The 19,856-nt window shown below is 38.3% G+C and overlaps 1 protein-coding gene across 2 annotated transcripts; it reads right to left on the bottom strand.

The window, feature by feature from the left end:
* Positions 1 to 1,922: 1,922 nt before the first annotated feature.
* UNC50 (unc-50 inner nuclear membrane RNA binding protein) lies at positions 1,923 to 19,610 on the bottom strand. 2 transcript variants are annotated; one of them, XM_044667017.1, is made up of 7 exons: positions 19,067 to 19,153; positions 16,508 to 16,566; positions 15,728 to 16,011; positions 14,109 to 14,229; positions 5,529 to 5,668; positions 5,342 to 5,443; positions 1,923 to 2,267 (listed from the first exon to the last, which is right to left on the bottom strand). In XM_044667017.1, the coding sequence occupies exons 3-7, from the start codon at positions 16,005 to 16,007 to the stop codon at positions 2,131 to 2,133; spliced, it is 780 nt and encodes a 259-aa protein (XP_044522952.1). In that variant the 5' UTR covers positions 16,008 to 16,011; positions 16,508 to 16,566; positions 19,067 to 19,153; the 3' UTR covers positions 1,923 to 2,130. The 2 variants fall into 2 exon arrangements, with proteins under 2 accessions (XP_044522952.1, XP_044522953.1); XM_044667018.1 differs by lacking the exon at positions 16,508 to 16,566 and having other exon boundaries at positions 19,067 to 19,610.
* Positions 19,611 to 19,856: the final 246 nt, after the last annotated feature.

Raw genomic sequence — 19,856 nt, 5'->3', positions numbered from 1 at the left:
GAGAGGATAAATCAAAGAGACTGGTGACAGGAAGACCAACAATCCAATAATAGTCCAAGCAAGAGGTAGGAGAAAATATTAATGAGTAATAGATGTCTTAGTAGAAAGAAAAGAAATTCAATGTTTTTGGATCCCAATTCTGTCTTCCAGCACACTGGCTGTGCCTCCTAGTTTTATGGTATTTGGATATTTAATACTCATGCTATCAAATGTTCTCTCCTTCCTTAAATTTTCCTAGAGCATTTTGTTAGAATCTGTCCTTTGTCCTTTACTCTCACTACTTTGCAAACTTCAAAACTTCTTCAGAATAGGGACTATGAATACAGGTTATAGTGAAGAGAGGGCTGGACTCTGACTAGCTCTTATGACCAAGGGCAAGTCACTTAACCTTGCTGAGCCTGTTTTCCTCATCTGTAAATTGAAGGGACTTTTAGACTCAATGGTCTCAAAGGTCCCTTCCTTCCAATTCTAAATCTATGATCCATTTTGAATTCCCAGTACCTACAAGTCCTTGCAAATAATAGACATTTAATGTTTATTGAAAACATTTTGTGATAAAAATATCAAACATGAATACCCATAACATTCCACTCAAGACCATCCGGTTTGGCACTGATTCATAATAATTTAACTACTCTGAGTCAGTTTTTCCAATTATGCCCTGAACACATACATGTTTGTGTACGTGTGTGTGTCCCAATATACGAGGTATGAGCAATTACCCACATCTCTATCTTGTCACAAGTATACTGTCTATGTGGCATTTATTTTAAAAAACACCTTACTACAATCCAAATGTCACAACAGCATCACTCTGATCTATCAGTCTAGTAAGACTTTACACAAAACAATGTCTAACATGATATGCATTTAATGAAATGATGCTACTTTGTAAGGATTACCTCTCCTCCTGTAACGTGTTTACTATCCATTCTTTAACAATATAAGCTATTTGAGTTTTATCAGGAATTAAATTCATGCTCACCATCAAATAATTTGAAGAATCTAAGACTTTTACCTGTCCTCAGTCCCATGTATGTTTCCTATTCTTCATGATTCCTCAAAGAAGTCCAACCCTCTTATTTTACAGAAGAGGAAGCTGAGGCACAGAGGTTAAATAGCTTGCCCAAGGTCACATGGCAAGTGGCAGAGCTGGGAAAAGGCTTCTTGACTTTAAAAAAGTTGATTACCTTGCTGAAATTAATCACCTTACTAGACAGAAAAAAGAATAATTAATTATTGCTATTACAACAATCAATTTCTTATATAACATACTTTAAAATTTTAAACATTCTAAAGTATTCAGGACAGATGTTTCCCCTACTATACAAAGGAATGATCTAAGATGCCACCCAAATTGCCAGAGCCTAATAGGCCAAATAAGCCATTCCAAAGAGGTCAGGCTAAGTGTTGCTGGGCTTAGCTGCATTCATTAGAAAGCACCAATTTCTAAGGAAATAGTATTTGGCCTCTACTGAACAATGAAGTTTTATGTGCCTGTTTTAATGCCTTGTGGCATGTTGTTAACTGGTTTCTGGAAGGCCATGCCAGCAGAGTACAAGCTCTGGCAAGTCTTAACCTGCCTTCCCTTAAGCTAAAAAGTCTTGAAGTAAACAAGTAATATATCTGTTTTTCACAGGCTGGTCTAGTTTGCAACACTATGAGGCTCAAAACCAAGGATTAAGCCACCAGGTTATTAATTTTTCTGGTCATGAAAAACATTAAGTAAAAGATTTTGATCTCATTGCCTATAAAGGAAGAGTTCATGCCTTAATGCTCTGTCAGTGGATAGATCAATAATAAAATCAAGGATCCTTGAAATTCCATAGTATGGATATTACTGTTAAAGCAAGGATAAAAATCAAAATGCTTCCAAAGAATAACTTAAATTAGTGCTTAGTCAAAACTAAAAAGGCTTAAACTTGGTTTAAAAATATTTATTACACAAATGTACACTTCATGGTTTTAAAGAATGTACTGAGTGGAGTCAACATGAAGTTGTAAATATTTTCAAAAATTCACAAAAACTTTACATTTTTAAAGATATCTACAATTAAAATTTATTTACACTTTTTACAAGAAATCTCAGCCACTTTTAACAATACTGTTGACAATTAACAGTCACATTTTTTATTTCACTCTATACTTATAGAAAGAGCACAGTGTGTGAGTGAAGTTCCATCCCAGTGCTAAGGACAATCCGTAGAGCAGAATGAGAGGTGCGAATGGATACAAAAGAATTACTGTGTTTTTCAAAAACGGCAGTGCTGAAAAAGCAAGGAAATAAAAGCAGATGAACAAAGAAAGTGAATAAAATATTAACTCTTTAATACAAATCTTAAAAGCTAATTTGGGTTGTATAAAAGAACCATCTTTTGCTAATAAACATATTAAAAATGCTCCAAATCATAAATAAGAAAAAAGCAAATTAAAATCACTGAGTTTCTACCTCTCGCTCTCAGATGGGCAAAGATGGTCACAGTGGGGGGAGAGACTGTCAGAGGACTAGCATAGTGAACAAACTGACAATAGAATAGTGAATCTGATCTAATCATTCTGGAAAGGCATCTGGAGGTACAACCAAAAACTCTCTAGCCCTGTACATACCCTTTGGGCCCAAAAATGCCACTACTACTAATATACTACAAAGAAATTTAAAGAGAGGACTCATATGCATAAAAATATTTACAGCAATATTTTTAGCAACAAAGAACTAGAAACAAAGTGGGTACCTTATAATCAGACAATGGCTTAATATATTATGGTCTGTGAAAGACTCAAGAACTCTTTTGAAGGCAGTGACCAGTCATGACTCTAGAAGACTGAGGATTGCCTGTCAATGTAGCCCTGACACATACATATCTAGTCATGACCAAAGATATATTCACATTTGTTGCTGAACTATGCTTATTTCAAGGAAGAGATTTTATTTTGAGAGAAAAAGTTGCAAGGAAATATATGATGTAGGTAGGGATAGTGATGCAAAAAAAGTATTAATAAGACATTTTAAAATATCAGAAAATATTTTAAATATATAAGAGAGTATTGGGAGTACCTGATAAATGTCATACTTTTACATAAAAAAAGTTTTCTGGTTTGACACAGATCACCTCCTCTCCTCTCCCAACCTCCCCTGCACCTCTTCCAGAGGGAATGCCAAGAAAAATTTCTCTACCCCACTCCTAACTTCCCTATGGTGGTGATCCAGTCCTCTCCAAGCTCCTAGCCATGCAATATAATTAGGACTCCTGGACCTGGTCACCAGGCCTGCCTTAGAACCCTTAGGACTTCTAAGACCCTTTTACCTACCACCCAGCAGCCTGAATTCTCCCATAGATGTTATCTCTTCCCATTACAAAAGAGGTCCTTGAAATGGTAAAGAATCTGTTTGTATAAACATAATTATAGTTGCTCTTTTTGTGGCTGCAGAGAAATGGAAATTCAGGGATGTCCCTCAATTGGAGAGCAGCTGAACAAACTGTGGTATATGATTATGATGGAATACTATAGTGCTATAAGGAATGATGAATAGGAGGATTTCAGAAAGAATTGGAAACAGCCATGTGAACTGATGCAGAGTGAAACACGCAGAACCAGGAGAACACCATACACAGTTACTGAAATACTGCAGAATGATCAAATGTGATAGACTTTGCTATTACTAGCAATAAAATGATCCAGGACAATTCTTAGGGACTTGGGACAAAGAATGCTATCTACCTCCAGAGAAAGAACTATTGAAGTAGAAATGCAGATGAAAACATGATTTATCCTTTGTTTATCTGGGTATATATTTTGGGGTTTTGGTTTTATAAGATTATTCTCTTAATGAATAATATGGAAATGCTTTGCAAGAAAATTCACGTACAACCCAGATTGAATTGACAGCTTCAGGAAGGGAGATGGAAGAAGAGAAGGAGACAATATGGTTCATATCACTTCAGAAAACTTACGTGGTAATTTGTTATTAAAATTAAAAAATTTGTTTAAAAAAGAGCCATTTCGGAATTGTGCGTTGGCTAAGGGGGGTAGGGGGAGAAGGAAAGAACATCAAACAAGTAACTATGAGAAAATATTCAAAATTAAAATTAAAAAGAGCCACCAGTTCAGGGACTGACTTTTTCTATTTGTTTACTTAGCACAATACTTTGTCTTTGTCCAAAAAGAAAGAACTTTCTAATACATGTCTTGAAACTCAAATTTGTCTGTGTCTACAATTCTGATAACCATTAAAGAATCCTGAGACTAAAAACATCCTAAAAGTACCAAAAAACGGAGATATTTCAAAAAGCAATCATGTCAGTAAAATAAGGTAGAGATACATTGAACTTCAGGTAAAAATTAGAATGCTATCTAATACAAATTCTAACAATGCCTACAAAGCCTAGGTACAGAAGGGCCATTTTCAAGACAAAGTATATAAAATAAAGCTCCAAACCTAGTGTTTTTGCAATGGGGGAATATTAGGAGCTTTACCCACGAATCCAGAATTAAAAGAGGATGCTCCTTTTTACCACAGTTAGTTGACAAAGTTCTAAAAACGTTATAGCGCTAAGAGATATTAAAAACATTAAAACCAAAATTACTATTTACTGACATGACCCAGAAAACCATGAAGAATCAACAAAGAAACTAATTCAATTAATAGTTTTTCTTAGGTAGAAAGATATATATGATAAATGCCCCCAAGCAAATTCTAGTATTTTTTTTAGTGTTGCTAATATGGAAACTTTACAGTCCTCAAAGAAAGTCAACATAATTTTCTAAAAAAAAATCCTTTGTTTCTTATGCTTTAGCAAATGAACAAATTCCAAACATACAAGGTATCAGTAGAGTGGCTAGTAATTTTAACCTCCCCAAACAGCTCTTTGTAAAAACACAAAACCTGATTTTAGAATTTCTCTATTTTTTAGATATCTGTTGAATTAAGGAATGCAGAATTTAGTAGGAGTAAATTCCAGGTAGCCAAATATATATGCATGGTTTCAGCCAGATAGAGAAAATGGTTAATTTGGGTGAGAAAAAGGCTATAAAGTTATTGCAACTCATCTGTAAAGTTATGAATGTTGGAAGACAATAAATTATGTAGTTTATTTTCTCACTTTTTTTTAAAAGCCCTTACTTTCTGTCTTAACAACTCTAAAACAGAAGGGCAAGGACTACATAAACAGGATTAACTGACTTGCTCAGGGTCATATAGTTAGGAAGTGTCTGAGACCATATTTGAACCCAGGTCCCTCCTGACTCCAGGTCTAGCTCTCTATCCACTGAGTCATCTAGCTGCCCCTTTGCTTTGTGACAGTAGGTATTTATATAAACTTCAACTCTTGATTATACTTACCACTGTATCCTAGGAATGTTACATAGATATAATAACCAACGGCAATCAACCATAATGTATTTCCAACAAAATAGCCAATAAATGTATCTGTCATGATAACATCTGTAAGGAAAGAAAAAAATAATTCCTTACTAATATGTACAATGAAGATAAGAGAGTATCATTTTGAAATTGATTTGCTACTTACAGTTAATGAAAAAAAGCTGGATAAAATGCAAAATGACTAGCAGGGGATAAAAAGCATTCAAATGAACATCAAAAGCATATCCCCATTCGACATCATAGTCCCTGCTCTGTCGCTTCACCAAGTACTTGTTAGAGATAAACCTAACGGAATGGAAATTCAAAAGAATTAGGCAATATAAAAATAGGAAATGATGTCAGTAAGTGATAAGTGATGTAAATGTTCATCTAGCAACTACACAGAAATATAATCATAGTCATGTCCTAAACATTCGTTACTAAAACATTAAATGCATGCACACTAAATCTGGGTTATAATTCAATTTTAGACCTTTATAGCAATTCCATAATAATGACAGTTGTTAACCTGTTTGAATTAACATATTCAAAGAAACTGTTCCTCCAAAAAGCTTTAATTTTTATTATGAAAACATGAGAATTCATTGCCCACATATTTTAATGAAAATGTGAAAAGAATGAATAGAAGAAAATTGAAAGGTATACAGGAAGACAATGGCCTTGCTATTATTAACTCAATACTTTGAAAACAAAGATAACATAAATAAGATAAGGCAGCATTTTAATGACTGACTTATTTACACAGGAATAACTTGTTTCTACTTTTCTCTAGTAACATTTTTGTCTTCATTTTTATAACACAAGTAGACATAGCATTTTATTATACAATGAGGCTACTAATTGTTGAACCAATAATTACTTATTAAGTACCTATGTAAAGTTCTGCTAGGCACTGAGGATACAAAGATGAAAAAGTATCTATCTTCAACATGTAAAGAAGATAATGAGAATGGAGATAGGACTAACATTAGCAACTGGGGGAAGCAATATGATTGGTGTATGTCTTCATAGGATGTCTTGGTAGCTAGCTATGTGATCATCCAAACATGAGATCACTTTTTCTGATTATAGAGGGGGGATAAATTACTAACTAAACAAAGACAATTACAAAAGAAAATAGATAAATTTTGATCGGATGAAGATGAAGTTTTTTGCATAAACAAACATTTGTCTATGAGAAGAAGGGGAAAGAAATCCATCATCTGTTTTCTGTTAAGGATTTAGTATCCAAGATATAAAGACAATCAACAGAACTATAAAAGGTCAAACACCACTTACAAAACAAAAGAGGCAAGGATATGAAAACAATTCTCAAAAAGAATTTGAAACTATTAGGAAGAATATGGAAGAATGCTACACATCACTAACAGAAAAAGAAATACAAATCAGAATACAAACCCTGAAATTTTATCCCACACCTAGCAAATTAGCAAAGATGAAAATAAGGAAAAAACAGGTCATATTTGGAGCAGCTGAGTGGCTCAGTAGATTGAAAGCCAAGCCTAGAGACGGGAGGGTCCTGGGTTCAAATCTGGCCTTAGACACTTTCCTAGCTGACCGACCCTAGGCAAGTCACTTAACCCCCACTGCCTAGCCCTTATTGCTCTTCTGCCTTGGAACCATATCTAGTATTGATTCCAAGACTGAAGGTAAGGGTTCTGTGTAGACAGAATCCATTCCCCAGGCTCATCACTCCCTAAATTTGTCCTACGCATCCCATTTTGTGTGTGTAGGACATAGGGGCACTGAGGATAAAAGGTGTGAGGTGGAGTGCTCTCTCTGTCTCTCTGTCTGTTTGTCTGCCCGCATGAGGGATTTTGAGGGCTCAAGCAGCTTAGCAGGCTTCAGATTTCAGCATAGGGTATTTTCCTAGATAGGTGAGATTTTCTGTCCCTTTCCTACATTTCTTTTTTTCCCCCTATATCTCCATTTTTAAAATTAAAATTACATTGTTAAGAGCTACTAACAGACTCCTGACTTGAGTTAATTTTTAAACAGCGACCACAATATTTTAATTACTATTATATTTGATAATTTTACTTTCATTTATTGCAGTTTGAAAAAAAAAGAATAGGTCATACTGGAGAGATTAGGCAAATTTAGTGCCTAAACTGTTTAAACCCTTTGATTCAAGAGATTTCACTGCTAGGCTTATACCCTAACAAAGTCAATGACAAAAGGACAGGCCCCAGGTAACACAAAATATTTAAAGCAACACCTTTTGCGGTCACAAAGAACTGGACATGAAGTAGATGGCCACTGGGAAATGTCTCAATTTTTGTACATGAATGTAATAAGAGTATTACTATACTATGATGAACATGATGAATAAGTTATTTTAATTTGCATTTCTTTCATTAATAGTGACTTTTGAAGCATTTTTTCACATGGTTATAGATAGCCTGGGTTCCCTCCCTGGAGAACTGCCTGTTCATACAGATTGCTTTCCAGAATGGTTATATCAGTTAACTCCACTAGCAATCTCTCCAACATGACTTATTCTTGATATACCTATGTATGTCTTCCAAACTGAAATATATGTATGTTTAAGTGATAGCTAGATGTATGAACATATGCATATTTATACACTTGTGTGTGTGTGTGTGTGTGTGTGTGTGTGTGTGTGTGTGTGTGTGTATCTGTTTCAGGAAGACTGAAAGAAAATGGCTGCAAGCTAGAACATAGAAGAATTAAGAATTTCCACAAACACCTCAATAAAACTTTAATTAAAATCATCAATAACTGGTGAAATTGGAAGAATTATTGGTAGACTATTCCATCCAGTCTGAGGGCACAGAGGACATCCTGAATCCTTCAGGGACCCAGAAATAGATAAGTAGGTAAAGTAGCTTCAGTGTAACTAAAGTTCTGCATTAAGGTGGGTAGATGGGTTGAGGGGCTCAAAATTAACTAAGACAAGATGAGACAACCCATGGTAGGAGTTTACCAGGGAAGGGACTAAATAGCTGCTCCAGAAGGAAGCTTCGAGCTCTATGGCAAAAAGGAGCACCATACCTGTTGTCAGCAGCCACAGCAACCCTGAAGCCCAGAAGTAAGAAGGGAAAAGGCCCCAGGAAAAGTCTAACATAAGGGGTGACTTACTAGCCCTCTGACAAGAACAAGGCACAGGAAGAGCCTGGTCTCAGAGCAATTAAGAAAATATCTTAAAGAGAAGTTTGCTTTATGTCAGACCTGAAATTCTACTTTCTATAGAAAGCCTTTCCCAATCCCCCCTCTCTCTGTGATTATATCCAATTTATCCCTTCCCCATTAGGCTGAGCTCCTAGAAGCTTGGATTTGTTGTTGTTTTGGCTTTCTTTGTATCCCCAGAGCCTAAAAAATGCTTATTGACTTCTCTTCTATTTGCTGGCCCTTTTAAATTGTATTCCCTATCTGACTATTCCTTATAACCTTTTGCTGAACACTAACTGAGGTGCTCTCCTACAACCCACTACTTGCCCTGACAATAAACTTGTGCTTGAGTCATTTTTGTTTTGATGTTTCTAATCCAATCATTTTCTGTGGCAGAAAAAAATACATCATCATATCCAATTGAATAAACATTTATTAGGTGCCTATTATATGCTGTGCTAAATACTGGAGGTACAATTAGTAAAGACAATTTCTGCCCTCAAGGAGCTTGCAATCTAAAAAAGGAGACAACTCAAAAAAAAAGGAAATGAGAAAGAGACTGGGGAAAACGCTAAGGTAGGTAAGGTAGGAGGGTGGCATCCTATTATAGAGTATAAACTAGGCAGAGCAGCAGATACAAAGTAGAATGAGCTGAGAAGTCAGTTTTTGCCCTTTTCAAAGGAAGGAATGTTTGGTAATCTACCATCCAATCAGAGAGGAGAGGATGCTCAGGGCAGTGGTGTCAATTAAGGCCTTCTTTAATCACTAATGTTTTTCTCTAATATAAGCTTTACAAAAAGGTCTTTTTTTTTATTACTTAGCCTTCCTTGCCAGTCTCAAGTTTATTCTGAACTTTAACACTACTGACACTCCTCTCATCAGACCTATCATACTTGAATAGCCATATTCAGTTGCCTATCCTTATTTCCATATTCTCCACATGCCTGTTAAAGATTGAAGCTAGTGGGTCAGTTTTCTCATCAGAATTCTTCTTAGTCTTCAAAATTTCATTTTTGAGAACTTCCCATGTCTCCTAAGTGACTTCTTCTTTAAACTTAGTTCATAGGATTGTTATGATTAAAAATGATAAAGACATATAATATAAGAGAAAAGCTTATTGTAATAGCCATGGCCTTGTTGGTGAAATATCTATGACCACGCTTGACTATCTTTTAAATTTACCGCTGGTGCCCATCCTCTCTCTCATACGCCAGCCAGCTAACCAGGAAACCAAGAGACCTTTCTCTAGGCCCTCCTCCGAATTTAAGCTGCTCTATGTGTCCAAAGACCGGAAACCCATTGGAATCATGGAAAATGTAGTCTCAAAGCCCCCACGTGACCATAGGAAGTCTGCAAGACAATTCCAAATAACACTTCCCTGAATTCAAAACAAACAGGATCCCAATTCTTCCTTCTCTAAACTCCTTGAAATATGCACCCTCTCCCTCCCAATAAAATTAGGTCACATGTTATATCTGGCTTCTCTTATTCTCCATCACAAATTTTAAGATTGAGTATTATCTCCTACAAAAATCCCATTCATATCTATCCAGCAATTAGTTCTTCCTTGATAGCGAAAAGGGTTTATTGTTCTTTCTCCTCAGAATGCCCACTCTTTTACACTGCAGTTTCTTGACACCAGGCACAATTGCCCTCTGCTGCCTAATTTCCTTTTCTTGTCTTACATATAAGACATTCTTCTTTTTCTTTTAAGGAACATTTCATTCTTCCTGATAACCCTGAATTAAAGGTTTACCTTCCTTCCCAAGAGAAACTACTTACAAATGGTGCCTGAGATATCACACGTGGCAGTGGCAGAAATACTAATATTGCACACTCAGTACAGCTCATTTCAAATTTCCTCCTTATCTTCACAACAGTAGTAACAATCCCTAGTCATCTTTGCTAGCGGTTCTTATGCAAATCTTCAACTTAAAGAACTGTCAATGTTCTTTTCACTTCCTTACTTCCAGGTCCTTCTCTGTTGTCAATTTTTCAAGTACTCCCAAATTTTCCATCCCTCCCTCCCCCCCCCAATTCAGTCTCAGGCCTTCTTCACAATTCTAATGCTGCTCTTCCCACCCCCTGAAAATCACTTTCATAATCCTATTCTTCCTCCATCAGCTCAAGTCTTTCTTGTGCCTTCTTTGGGAGGGGCAGGAGAGTTGTAAGGAGTACTCTGACTTTTGATTTTAAGTGTAGGGGCATTTTTGATTTTTAAGTGTAAGGGCAAGAGGGGGAAGGGAATAAGGAGATAAGTTCAATCATATATTGGGAAAACTTTTGTGGAAATTTGTTATTACATGTAATTGGTAAAAATATAAATAAATTAAGTCTACAGGCAGCTGGGATGGCCAGTGGATTAAGAGCTAGGTCTAGAAACAAAAGGTCTTAGGTTCAAATTTGGCCTTGGACACTTCCTAGCTGTACAACCCTGGGCAAACCACTTAACCTCAATTGCCTTGCCCTTACCTCTCTTTTGCCTTGAACTGATACTTAGTATTGATTCTAAGATGGAAGGTAAGGGTGTAAAAAAAAAAAGAAAGAAAGAAAAGATGAAGTATATTTAATGCAGAATGTTTGAGAATCACTTAATCAATCAACCAATATTTATTAAATAACTACTATGTGCCAGTGACTCTAGATACAAAGATAAAAATGAAACATGCGCTACTCTTAAGGAACTTATACTTTATAGCCAAAACAGGTACATATATAAGTAAATGCAAAATATAGACAAAATAAAAATAAGATAATTTGGGTGTGTGACGTTTTAGTAGCTGGGGATATCAGGAGAGATTTCATGTAAAAGAGACACCATTTGAACTGAACTTTGAAAGAAACTAGGACTTCAAAGAAGCAAATGCAAAAAGGGAGTACATTTCAAGGCAAGGAGGACAACTTGAGTGAGAGTACAGAGCTGGGAGATGAAATGTTGTGTGAAGGATCAGAAAAAAAGGCAGTTTAGCTAGATTAGAGTCAAATGTATAAAAATAGCAATAATGATTTTAATGTCTTAAACCTTTATCCTTCATGCTACACATTCAAAGACCTTTTCCAAATAAGTATTTTATAAATCATAGTATTTTTGCATGTTTATAGATAGAATCATAGATTCAGTATGGGTCATCTAGTTCAGAATTATTTTATAGTTTATATAACTATAGTAGTAGTAGAAATAATAATGATGATGATGATGATGATTATACTAACATTTATATAGTGCTTACTATGTGCCAAGCATTATGCTAAGCACTTTACAATAATATCTCTTTTGATCCTGACAACAATCCTGGAAGGCAGGTATTCATATTCTCCATTTTATAGATGAGGAAAGTGAGGCAAATGTATTTTAAGTGACTTGCTCAGGGACACAAAGCTAATACATGCATAAGCCCAAATTTGATTTCAGTGTTCTTAACTTTAGGCCTGGCATGCTATCCACTGCTCCACCAACTGTTTTTTGAAGAAAACTAAAGGCCAAGATGTTAGGTTGCTTGCCCAAATATCTCACAGGTTTGAAGTGGTAAAGTCATAGATTTGAAGTCAGATATTGTGATTCAAAGTTCAATAATTCAGGATCAGTATACTTTCTATTGCTCTGCCTTATCCCTAGCAACTTTTAAAAATATTAACAAAGCAAGAGACATGAATAGGCAATTTTCAGGTAAAGAAATCAAAAGTATCAATAAGCACATGAGAAAGTGTTCCAAATCTCTAATAATTAGAGAAATGCAAATCAAAACAACTCTGAGGTATCACCTCACACCTAGCAGATTGGCTAAAATGAAAGAAGGGGAGAGAAATGAATATTGGAGGGGATGTGGCAAAATTGGGACATTAATGCATTGCTGGTGGAGCTGTGAACTGATCCAGCCATTCTGGCTAGCAATTTGGAATCATGCTCAAAGGGCTATAAAAGAATGCCTGCCCTTTGATCCAGCCATACCATTGCTGGGTTTGTACCCCCCCAAAGAGATCATAGATAAACAGACTTGTACGAAAATATTTATAGCTGCGCTTTTTGTGGTGGCAACAAATTGGAAAAGGAGGGGATGTCCTTCAATTGGGGAATGGCTGAACAAACTGTGGTATATGCGGGTGATGGAATACTATTGTGCTAAAAGAAATAATAAACTGGAGGAGTTCCAGGCGAACTGGAGAGACCTCCAGGAACAGATGGAGAGCGAAAGGAGCAGAGCCAGAAGAACTCTGTACACAGAGACTGATATACTGTGGTAAAATTGAATGTAATGGACCTCTGTACCAGCAGCAATACAATGACCCAGGACAATTCTGAGGGATTTATGGTAAAGAATGCTACCCACAGAGGAAGGACTGCAGGAGAGGAAACATATAAGAAAAACAACTGCTTGAACGCATGGGTCGGGGTGGACATGATTGAGGGTATGGACTCAAAACTACCACACCAATGCAACTACCAACAATTTGGAAATTGGTCTTGATCAAGGACACATGACAAAACTAGTGGAAATGTGCATCGGCCATGGGTGGGGGGAGTGCAGGGGGCGAAGGGGAAAGGAGGAGCATGAATCATGTAACCATGTTAAAAATGAATATTAATAAATGTATGAAAAAAAAATATTAACAAATCAGGCCTAGAGACAGGAGGTCCTAGGTTCAAACCCGGCCTCAGCCACTTCCCAGCTGTGTGACCCTGGGCAAGTCACTTGACCCCCTTGCCCACCCTTACCAATCTTCCACCTATGAGACAATACACCGAAGTACAAGGGATTAAAAAAATATATATATTAACAAATGAACAAACCTGATCACAAGAGAAAAAAGTTTTGTGAGAAATGAAAATGTGAGATTCCTAACAGCAAACTCTTTTCTGTTTAATAATAAAACATAATGATTAAGAGTTTGGGTTTAAGGAGAACATATATAAAGGCACTTCCCCGCTTTTCTCAGGGACAAGAGACTATGGTATGGAGTTCTGATTGTTACTTCAGATTTGGATGATGTACTGCTTAGTTGTGCTAAAATGATCTTTTTCCTTCTTTTTAAATTCTTTTTTATTGGGACAGAATTCTGGGACAGGGATAAAGGAAAGATATTTTGGGAAATGTAAGTAACAGAAAAATAAGAAATTGTGATTTTAATTCAAGAAAATCAAGAAATGAAAATATTTTTAGTAAAACACCATTGTGCATCCTTTTAAGGCATCAAAAATTAAGTCTTTTCCTTTTAAAATATGCTTCATTAATGATAAAGTCTTAAGGAAAAAATTAACATTGTAGCTATTATACATCTACAGTAGATAAACCACCAAATGTTTCAGACAAAGGAAGGCTAACCAGAAAATATATGCAAAACTAGGTATTTTGTTTGAATTATTAATCATTGCTTTGATTCAATTCTTGGCTGCTCTTTGACAATGTAGGCCTTATCTTGGCTTATTTACAGATGCTCAGAACAAATGAGTTAGTTAATATGAAATCTTGACTATCCTAAACTGACTTAAGCAATTAGACTTGTGACCTCTGGTTTTAATTTTATCAGTCTTTATTTCAGAAACAAATGACTAAAGGGTCTATTATCAGTACCTGGAAAAAAATGCAGTACTTACCACATCAAAGTTGATATCAAAAGGCCAACACCTACGCAATCTATAAACACAACCCAAAGAAGAAGTTTTATCGTTTCAAAAAATCCCATGTCCAGGACAAATCCAAATCCTATAGTGGAAACTGAAAATAAAATTAAAAATACATGAATTAGATTTTTTGATCTCTAACTACAGATGATTCTCTAAAGCAACAAATCAATATACCAAGTGTAAGGATGGGATCTGTGTAAGGGGGATGGGACTAAAGGAGCCAGAAAAGGCAGTTGCTGACAGTTGAGACCAGAGAGAATTCTGGGAGATTCTCCAGAGGAGAGAGGGAGAGGAAAGGTCATTGGGCAAAGGACTGGGAAGAGAGAGGAGGACATCCCAGCTCAGATCCAGTCCTGAGGGCTTCCTGAGGATCTTTCTTTTGGAAATTAAAACCCTGATTCCCTGATTCCATTCCATCACATCTCACACATCAAGACTTCAACCATTGAGTCAGCTAAGTTTGGACTCCATTTTGGGAGCAATCTCTTACTCTCCTTCACCCATTCCCAACCTTGCTAAGAGACCCTTTCAGTCAAAACTTACAATTATAGAAAAGGATAGAAATAGAAAACTAGAAATAGAAACTGAAAGAGAAGGGGCGGGGGAAGAAGCTTAGGAGCGGGAACCCCAAGTGACAGACCCCATAGAAATAGAGAAGAGGACACCCCAAAATCCCTCTGCCCTATGACCCTTTCCCCAATCCCTGAACAGCAAACAATAAAAGCCATTCATCAGTCAGATAGCGTTCCAGAGTGCCTGAGAGACAACAAGGGAGAGGGGAACCACAGCTTAGTCTGGCTGCTTCCATCTTGAAGCTAGACCATCCGCTGTGAAATTAACTGACCTGGGGGAGGTTTGTGTGAACCCCGTCCTTATTTAGAATCTGACTGGGGTACCACATACCTCATCTTATAGGGAAGCCTCGCCCCCAACTCCTGTGGGGTGGCACAACCATCCAGGTCACCCAGTTTCAGGGTGACAGCCCCTTAAAGTCTCCCAGTGTATTTTCGACCCCAGGGGTGAGCTGGAAGAGAGACTCACCATACAGACTTTCTCTATCTCCCTTCTATCTAACATTCACTTACAGGCTCCTTTATTCTTACACAAGTAATTCAGCATTAATTAACTTTACAGAAAAGTTCTCAATGTCCATAAACAAGAGCTTTATGCTACAATCACAATAATGCCCTTTTACATAACTTTACGATAGTGCTTCCAAAATTTTAATTCCTGCTTCACTTGTATGTTGAATTTCCTAAGCTTAATATTTTTCATAGTAAAATATTACTCAAAGTTCACTTTGCTTATTGTGGACTTCAAGACAAAGGTCATATTCAATTGTTCTTTGCCCAACAAGCATTAAATGTGACAGTTTACGCAAAAGAAAACATTAACTGATCTCATTTAAGTTGAGGAATATAATTCTTCTGACAGCTCGAGAAAAGTTTATTTTTAAAAGCATCACCAAATTCCAGTTCACAATCCATATTCAGATCTTCTATATTAAAAGGCACAACTTCCATGATCAATCTTCTGAGCAGAAGTGTTTAACTTATTAAATTTTAATGTATATATGCTAAGACACTTACCACAGAGCCAAATACTCAGCAACACCAAGAAGGCAGGATCATCTCTTGCCCATTGATCTTTCGTTTGTTTTCGGTAATGAAAGTTTCTATAAACTCTCTGTGGGGAAGTGAAAAGATAGAGCATCTGCCAGGCAGCAAACTCAAAGTCCATCTGCCTGAATCGGAAGAGCCTCCGAAGATACTTGTAGCGTTTTGCTCCAGCTGTGTGCCTTGCTGCATCTCTGGAGTTTAAGGCGCCATTTCCCTGTATTCGGGAATTCATTGATGTGGTTGGTAACATCTTTCTGGATTAAAAAAAATTAATTTGTCTTATAGAAAACAGCAGGATATTAATCAACATTCAAACTTTTTTTCTGCTGGCAGTACCCTTTAAATTACTACTTGAAAATTCTAAGTAGGGTTGGTGGTGCATATTCAAAGAAGGGTCCTGACATTCTATTTGGCCATTGGGCTGAAGGTTCCAGTAGTTAAATCAAATCACTAGTGAGCCTAAGTTAGAGTAGCTCTTAAAAATATTGATAACACTGTATCTACACTGTCATTAGCACTCTGAAAATTACTACATTAGGGCCTTTATTTGGGGGAGGAATATTCAGATGTCTCAGTATCACATATGTGCTAATTTAGTCCACTAATACCAAATGCTTTCTCAGACCAGCAAAAACAATTTTAACTGCTTTCTGACTTTGTTAGTGCTATTTCTTCCTCCTCTTTAGAATCATGGTTAAGTTGTCAAGTTATTTTTCTTATTGTCATTGCAAATTTCACAAGGTCTCTTACTTTTAAAAAGCCATTTCCTTCTGTTTCTAGCTGTTGACAATTACTTCACAATAATAAAGCTGGAGGAAAAAAGAGAAGAAAACTTGTAAGCAGGAGCCAAGAAAGGAGCTCAATGTACCTAAGTGGAGCAACACAACCAATTAATGATATTCAAGTGGCTGCAATTCAAGGACTTTAAAAAAAAAATCATTTCTGGTATATTGGCAATTTGTAAAAACATGCAAGTTTAATGAACAACTCTACTACCTAAATTTGAACTCCTAAATTATCTACATTTAGCTAAATGAGATCAATGAGATCTTACATAAGCAAAGCAAATGGCCTCGCCACACATGACCACATTGACATTATTGTAGGAGATACAAAAACACAGTCCTAATTCTTTTTTCCAACCAACTAGGTCAATAGGAAAAATGACAATACTCCAGTCTAAATCTTTCATTCTCACTACTACTACAATGTCCTTCTAAAGAATTTTGGTTTCATACAAAACAAAAATGATATACAAGTATCCAGGAAATTAATATTGGCGTCAATAGTAATCTATACTATAACCTATACAGTAATCTTTGGAATATTAAATCATGATTGCCCAAAATACTACAACTATGTTTGATCAACACAAGTCTTCACACATAGACTAAATATAATAGGAAGTGTTTTCTATAATAGGTAAACTTGAAAACATGGTGTTTTATTTTTTAATTTTTGCATCCCCAGTACCTGGGGTTGTGCCTTCTTCATGTGCTTAATACATGTTTGTTGAATAACCTGAGTGAATCTCTGAATCTTCTACCTTTTACCAAAATCTAATAAGCATCTATTTAACATCTATCAGATGTAAAAAGTACTTGGGTACCCAGGGAGCTAACAATTTAATTCAGGAAAATAACTAAATCGCATAACAATACATAACCTGCATTAGAGGTATAAATGGTGTGCCAGGGTCTCTCACTTTGGATTTACATATAATTCTCAGTGCCAAAGGAGATGGGAAGACAGGTTCACCTACCACTTTCACCTACCACAATTACCAAATATTTGTAATTATAGACAAGCCAACTCAAATTTTCTGCTTCAGTTTCCTAATCTAAAAAATAAGGAGCATAATTCCTGTAGTACTCACTTTGCAGGTTGGCTGTGAAGTGCAAATGAGAGAATTAGGTAAAGCTCTTTGTAAGAAGCACTTTATAAATAACAGTAGTCATAAGCATTGGTGAAGATCATCTGTATTCTAGCTTCTGTACTGCCCCTATAAAATCACTTACCAAAGTGACTGTTTTATCTAACCCTTACATTCAAAGCCCTAACTAGGAACCCTTTATTTAACCTGGAGCAAATTCAGTTGAGGGGGGGAAAGGAGGGTTTTGGGGTTGAAGCCAAGACTATCCATGTCTAAGGCAAAAACACACTTCTGTTTAGCTAATGAAGACTGAAGGTAGATGTTAGGGTTTTGGAAAGGAGTCAAGGTGGGAGGGGAATGGTTGGATGAAGAAACAGACTGAGTTTACTCAGGAAGAATGAAGACTGACATGGACAGCCTGGAGTAAACTTTAAAAGAGGAAAGGTAACGGAATGATGGTTGGTGAGGGAGTCTGAAAATTAAAGTATGCTAACCCCTCTTGGCCCTGGGTAAAGATGTGAAGAAAGAGCAGTTATCCTTGGAGAGGACCAAGGGTTGTAGAGATTTGAAAGGAAAATATGGATTGCTGGCTAATTAATTTAGAATTGGAATGAACTTTTGAGGTCTCATTTTATAGACAGGAAACTGAAGCCCATAAAGGTGGAGGGACTTGCCCTTGTTTTCACAAGGAATAGGTGACAGAATCGGGATTCAAAGTCAGGTCCCTCTGATTATAAATAGTCACAACACAAGAAGGTTCTCAAGAAAAAAAGAGGACAGGACCAGCACTGGAAGGGATGAGGTTGAGGAAGTAGCCAGATAACAAGCCACCCCTTTTCTGGCTTTAAATTAATTTCACACCAAAACATCCGACCCTGCTCTAGGCCAGGTAACAAGCAAAAGAACAGAGAAAGGTGTGGGTCTCCGGAATGGAGAAGGGGGCGTGTCATCGCACGCAACCCGCCTCCACGCCCCCCCAAGATAAGTGCACCCAGACCACTTCTCCTATCGCCTAGAGCTCGGTCCGCAGGCTCGGAACCTGAGTGGGAGGTCGCCGAGTGTGGGCGTGTCCAGAGCTCAAACCTAATAACTCCAGGCCCCAGCCCGCCTCCCACCTCGGCAGGCCCCGGCCCCCCCCAGGCTGACTAACCGAGCCCAGTCACAGCCCAATTATTAATGACGCCTTCGGAGCCTCCCGCAGGGGTGCCACGACCCGACCCCACCCTCCGGCCAGACCCAGGGAGTGCCCGGGCCCTCTGGGTACGAGGGGATGGGGGCGCGGCAGGCGCGGGGGCTCCTTGTGACGTAGCGAGACGAGGAACCGGAGGAAGCCGGGAGGAAAGGCGCTCGAACTTTGGGGCGCGTGCGCGGGGTGGGCCCGGAGGAGGAGGAGCAATGACGATGGAGCTGGGCAGAAGGGGGCCCTCAGTCCTCACCTGGACCCTGGCAGGGGCCTCGGCCCAGATCCGTAATCCCCCCCGCCACCTCGGTTCAGCAGCCGAGCCAGGCGCCCGCCCCGGCTCCGGTTCCCTTTCCTTCCTGCTACGTAGTTGCTCTTCGTCACTCCTAGAGCTAGACAAATCACGTGTTTCTCCCACTTCCGCTGAGCTTCCTGTCTGAGGGCTTTCGGAGTTTTCGATTCCGGGGGCTGAGGCTCCGCCGCCGGAAGAAGCTTATCCCTACTTCCTGTCTCTTCCTCTCCAACGCCCTCCTCCGCCCCCTCCGCCATCTCGGGTGCTGGCGTCAAGGAGGTTGATCCTGCCGGAAGTGGAGGCAGCCCGGGGCGGGCGGGGGCGGTGTCGAGAACGCCGCAGGCAGTATCCGTAGAAGGCACCGAGCTTGGCTCCTGGGTTAGATCTCGTTCTTCTGAGCCGGAGGCTGCCTCGGCGGCGGCGGCAAGGGGGAGGTGATGCCCCGTTATTATGAGGACAAGCCGGAGGATGACGGCGCATGCGCCGGGGTGAAGGAGGATCTGGGGGCGTGCCTACTGCAGTCGGACTGTGTGCTCAAGGTAGCCCCCACCAACCGACTACCGACGGGGAGGGGGTCGGGCCCCTCCAATACAAAGTACACATACGCACATACCCCAACCCTCCTGGGAATTGGGGAGCAAAGCGTCCCAGGTTCTCTGCCAGTCAGCTTCTCTTTAGCTCCTGGGGCTGGCATTGCTCTTGCCCCATTATTGTATTTATGAGTATTTAGATGAGCCGGTCTGGCAAAATCGAA

Source organism: Gracilinanus agilis, chromosome 3 (genome assembly GCF_016433145.1).
Source record: "Gracilinanus agilis isolate LMUSP501 chromosome 3, AgileGrace, whole genome shotgun sequence".
NCBI classification, from domain to species: Eukaryota; Metazoa; Chordata; class Mammalia; order Didelphimorphia; family Didelphidae; genus Gracilinanus; species Gracilinanus agilis.
The sequence above is the reverse complement of the archived record's forward strand: the minus strand, read 5'-3'. Positions and strand labels throughout refer to the sequence as shown.